At 48.0% G+C, this 4,016-nt stretch overlaps 1 protein-coding gene across 1 annotated transcript; it reads left to right on the top strand.

The window, feature by feature from the left end:
* Positions 1-1,679: 1,679 nt before the first annotated feature.
* On the top strand, positions 1,680-2,505 carry LOC125532989. The gene has a single exon (XM_048696814.1). The coding sequence runs from the start codon at positions 1,783-1,785 to the stop codon at positions 2,275-2,277; it is 495 nt and encodes a 164-aa protein (XP_048552771.1). The 5' UTR covers positions 1,680-1,782; the 3' UTR covers positions 2,278-2,505.
* The last annotated feature ends 1,511 nt before the right edge of the window (positions 2,506-4,016 follow it).

The following is a 4,016-nucleotide window of genomic DNA, read 5'->3' as shown; positions in this document are numbered from 1 at the left end:
CTTCTTGAAGCCCTCGCGTTCATCCATCTCCTCGCCCGCTTCCAGAGAAGCACGGAGCTGGAGCACTTCCGAACGGGGCCTTAGAGTATAGATTCACTCATTTTGCTTCGTATATATAGTCCATATTAAAATTTCTAAAAAAAACTTATATTTAACAATGGAGGGAGCATAAAGGAAAGCACTCCCAACAGATCCATTTCCTTAGGCCCATCTCAAGAAAATTGCGCGTATACGTACAACTTTTCGTAATTCTCAAAAGATGTATTAGAGTTTTTTATAAATCTTGAACCAACGGATGCACTTCTTAGAATGACATCCTAGCTGACTTCGCTGACAAGTCGGATGCATACTCATTTGGGGCATTTCAAATGATGCAATTGTTTGAAAAAAAAGAGTTTATCATTTGCTTCAAATTTTAAGGTGGGGTGGGTGTTTGGCGGGGGATTACATCGTGGCGGTCCGTGGGGAAGTATGGTGTGAAGGAGAGAGGACACTATAACGAAGGTTAGTTGGGCGTCATCCGGTTTTCAAGGAGAGGGCTCCAGTGAGAAATGTCCAGCTACAGCGGAAAACAGAGTAGGAAGGAGAGGGTCCAACAGGAAAAGAGAAGGGCGCCGTGGGGTGGGTTTTTTGTGTTGGGACCATGTGTTAAAGATAATATGCATGGCCAATAGTCCGGACAATCACATTTCTATCACACATATGGGCTAGATTTGGGGGAGTCCGGACTGTCCAGACGGTTCAATTTTAGAAAGCCGGATGCCCGTTTGATGTCCGAACACAAATGAACATATGAGAGAGAAATGAGTTTCAGTGATTCATTTATATATATATATCGTAGCTCGTAGCAACGCACATGCGTTATACTAGTACTCTAAATGTTATTGAGTGACATTTTCTTCATGTCATGCTTTTGTCATCGTGTCAAAAAATAATACACCTTATATAAAGAACGAAAATCCTAGACCTACGAGTCTATATAACTCTTACATTACACATAAGTTTTCTTTTCTTAATAATCTCTCCCCCTGAATTTCAGGGTGGGGCAAATCCCCCAACTAATGATAGTCCTCCAAATCAGCCCCAACGTAACATACGTAGAGAACATCATGTAGATGTAACATTGCTCTATAAAAACAGTTGGAGTACGATAATCCTATATCCAGTAGAGCTACGAAAGGTTTTACATAATCTTTCTAAATACTTGTCGGCCCCCTTGAATTTCAGGTGTGTGGGGCCCCTTTCTCCTCCTTCCTCAATGAAGATTAGCCACGTTGCTAATCACGTAAAGCATGTAACTATCACTATGTAGGTGTAGCATTACCCGTTGGAGTATGTCGGTTCTCTTAAGCATGGATTAATAATAGGATTAGTTAAATCCTAACGCTTCTCACATTCTCTTCCTCTCATGTGAAATTGTGAAGCAACGAATTCAGAGAGATGAGTAGAGTGGATTAACGGTATATATTTTCTGAGGGTTAGCTAGGCGCTTAGGTGAACGCCGAACGCATTCGACACCGAACGCACATGTTACGCCCCCTCAAAAACTGAACATTCTCCACTGTGCTTGGTGACCTACCCAACCAAACCAAAGCATCCACCATTACCGTTAGCTAGCTAGCTCAACTCCCCGTCACCTACCCGGCCACTCCGCTCTCCCTATAAACACCCCCCGTGCGAACCTCACTTGCATCTCACCACACAAGCAGTACACACACACAAGCTAGCCACAGCTCGACCAGCACGTTTCAGCTAGCAAAGCCAGGAGAGTCAACAGCGAAGATGGCCTCCCTCACCGTCTCGCAGACGACACCGGCGGCCGGCAACGCCAACAAGCAGCGCGAGGGCGCGGAGATCATCACAGGCGCCGAGGCGTGCTACGAGCACTCCAAGGAGCTCCTCAAGGGGCTGGGGTTCCCGGGCGGGGTGATGCCGCTGCGCGGGCTGGACGAGTGCGGGCTGGTGCGGGAGACCGGCTACGTGTGGATGCGGCAGGGGAAGCCCTACGAGCACCACTTCCGCGCCACGGGCACCCGGGTGCGCTACGACGCCGAGGTGACGGCGTACGTGGAGGAAGGGCGGATGAAGCGGATGACCGGGGTCCGGAGCAAGCAGATGATGCTCTGGGTGCCCATCGTCGAGATGAGCCTCGACGGCGCCGACAAGGTCTACTTCAAGTCCAACGTCGGCATCGGTCGCTCCTTCCCCGCCGCCGCCTTCGCCGACGAGGACGACCCTGCCGCCGCCGCCGCCACCGAGGCCAACGACAAGCAGTGATCGATCGACGTCCCGGCGTTCATACTATGGTTTGTGCTGGTGCCTATAGTACCTGTCTGTGATACGACTATACGAGTGATCTGCGGTGCACGCATTGGCATGAGTACGTACGTGTGGTGCGTCTCGTGCGTGGAGTATCTTTTTATTTTGCGAGTTTGCTTCCATTAATTTTTATTACCAACGATGTAATGCTACGTGAATATTCAATAATCGATCAAGTCTTTGTTACCCCTTTTGTTACACAAGAGCAAGGTGTTGGGCGTTGTCCCGATCGAGTAGAGTGGTTGAGCTACCGCATTGGCGCTACTATCCGTCTATCTTATCCTCCTCCCGATCTGTCGCGTCATAATTACTCGTAATGAAGGGAAGCACTGTGCCGTCGTCTTCAACTAGCAAGTTATGGTGCCAAGTCGCTTTCGGAATTGATGATGGTTCCACAAATAGGAATCTCTAACAGCTACACAATACCCCGGTGTTTCTTTACTTTGGGGCACTATAAATTCAGAATAGCTAATCGCATCTAATTGTACTCACATTTAAGTTGTTGACCGTTTGATCTGTTGATGTTGTAAGCCTCGTGCAACTTGCGATTGACATCGTTTCTGCATTGCGCTTCGTCGTGGTCATTGTTTTGAACCGTTCTTTTTTCTTTTCTCCGTCAGCTGGTGCGCTTGGTCGTGGTCATTGTTTTGAACCGTTCTCTTTTCTTTTCTCTGTCAGCTGATCATGTCCTGAATATGCTGGCCCTCCGGCCTGCTTCAAGCTATACCACATGAGACTAAGCTACTTTTTAGAGAACATATTCTGCCATCCCGAGGAGATATTTATTTATTTAGCATTGGACTCTCTATAGCAGTCATATTAGTTTTATGGGGCTGCTATGCATCGGCCGGCGAATCTTTTTAAAAGATCCGCCGCCTCGCGAGCGGTCGGATGTGACAAAATCAAGCGGCTAAACTAATTCCTCTTCTTTGCAACAAATCTCTTATTTCGAAAACATTTGTAACAGAGATTCTGTTGTGGATTTTTTTCAGCATAGATTGTGTTGTAGGATTTTTTTTTTGCAACATAGGTTGTTGCGGAATTTTTCTCTCTTCTTTTTTTGTAACAGAGGTATTGTTGCAGAATTCTTTTGCAACTAAGGTAATGTTGCAGAATTTTCTCCCTTTGTCTTCATCTCCACATAGTGTTACGGAAGAAAGTTTTGCAACATGACTGATGTTGCAAAAATATTTCTTGTAACAGATTGGATGTTGCAAAACAAAACACCGCCGTCGTTAACCGCGAGCCCATTGGGCGGTGGTTATGGAGGAGCGGCGCCACCCATCCCTGCCGTCGCGAGCATCTAACCACCGACCAGGTCGCGTCACGGGGAGGCGCGCGACTCAACGGGAGCTCGGGGCAGTCGGAGCAGCGCGGGGAGGCGATGACTCGACGGGGGCTCAGGAAAGTCGGAGCAGCGCGGGGAGGCGACGACTCAACGGGAGCTCGGGAGGAGCACGAGCGGCGACTTCTCTCAAGATCCAGATCCTGCAACAGATTCGTTGTTGCAATGAGAATGATTGCAACAACGGGCCAGTTGCAAAAACTAGTGGTGGTGACCATGGGGCACGTGGCGTGCAGACAGGTGACGGATGCGGGGTTGTGATCCGTGTGATGATCTATAGAGTTTTATTAAGTTTTTTAGTTATCCCTCTGGGATATCATTTTGTTCCGCTGTGAGGATGGGCTCATCTTGT

This window comes from Triticum urartu, chromosome 1 (genome assembly GCF_003073215.2).
Source record: "Triticum urartu cultivar G1812 chromosome 1, Tu2.1, whole genome shotgun sequence".
Classification (NCBI taxonomy): Eukaryota; Viridiplantae; Streptophyta; class Magnoliopsida; order Poales; family Poaceae; genus Triticum; species Triticum urartu.
This window is presented reverse-complemented; position numbering and strand designations above follow the sequence as displayed.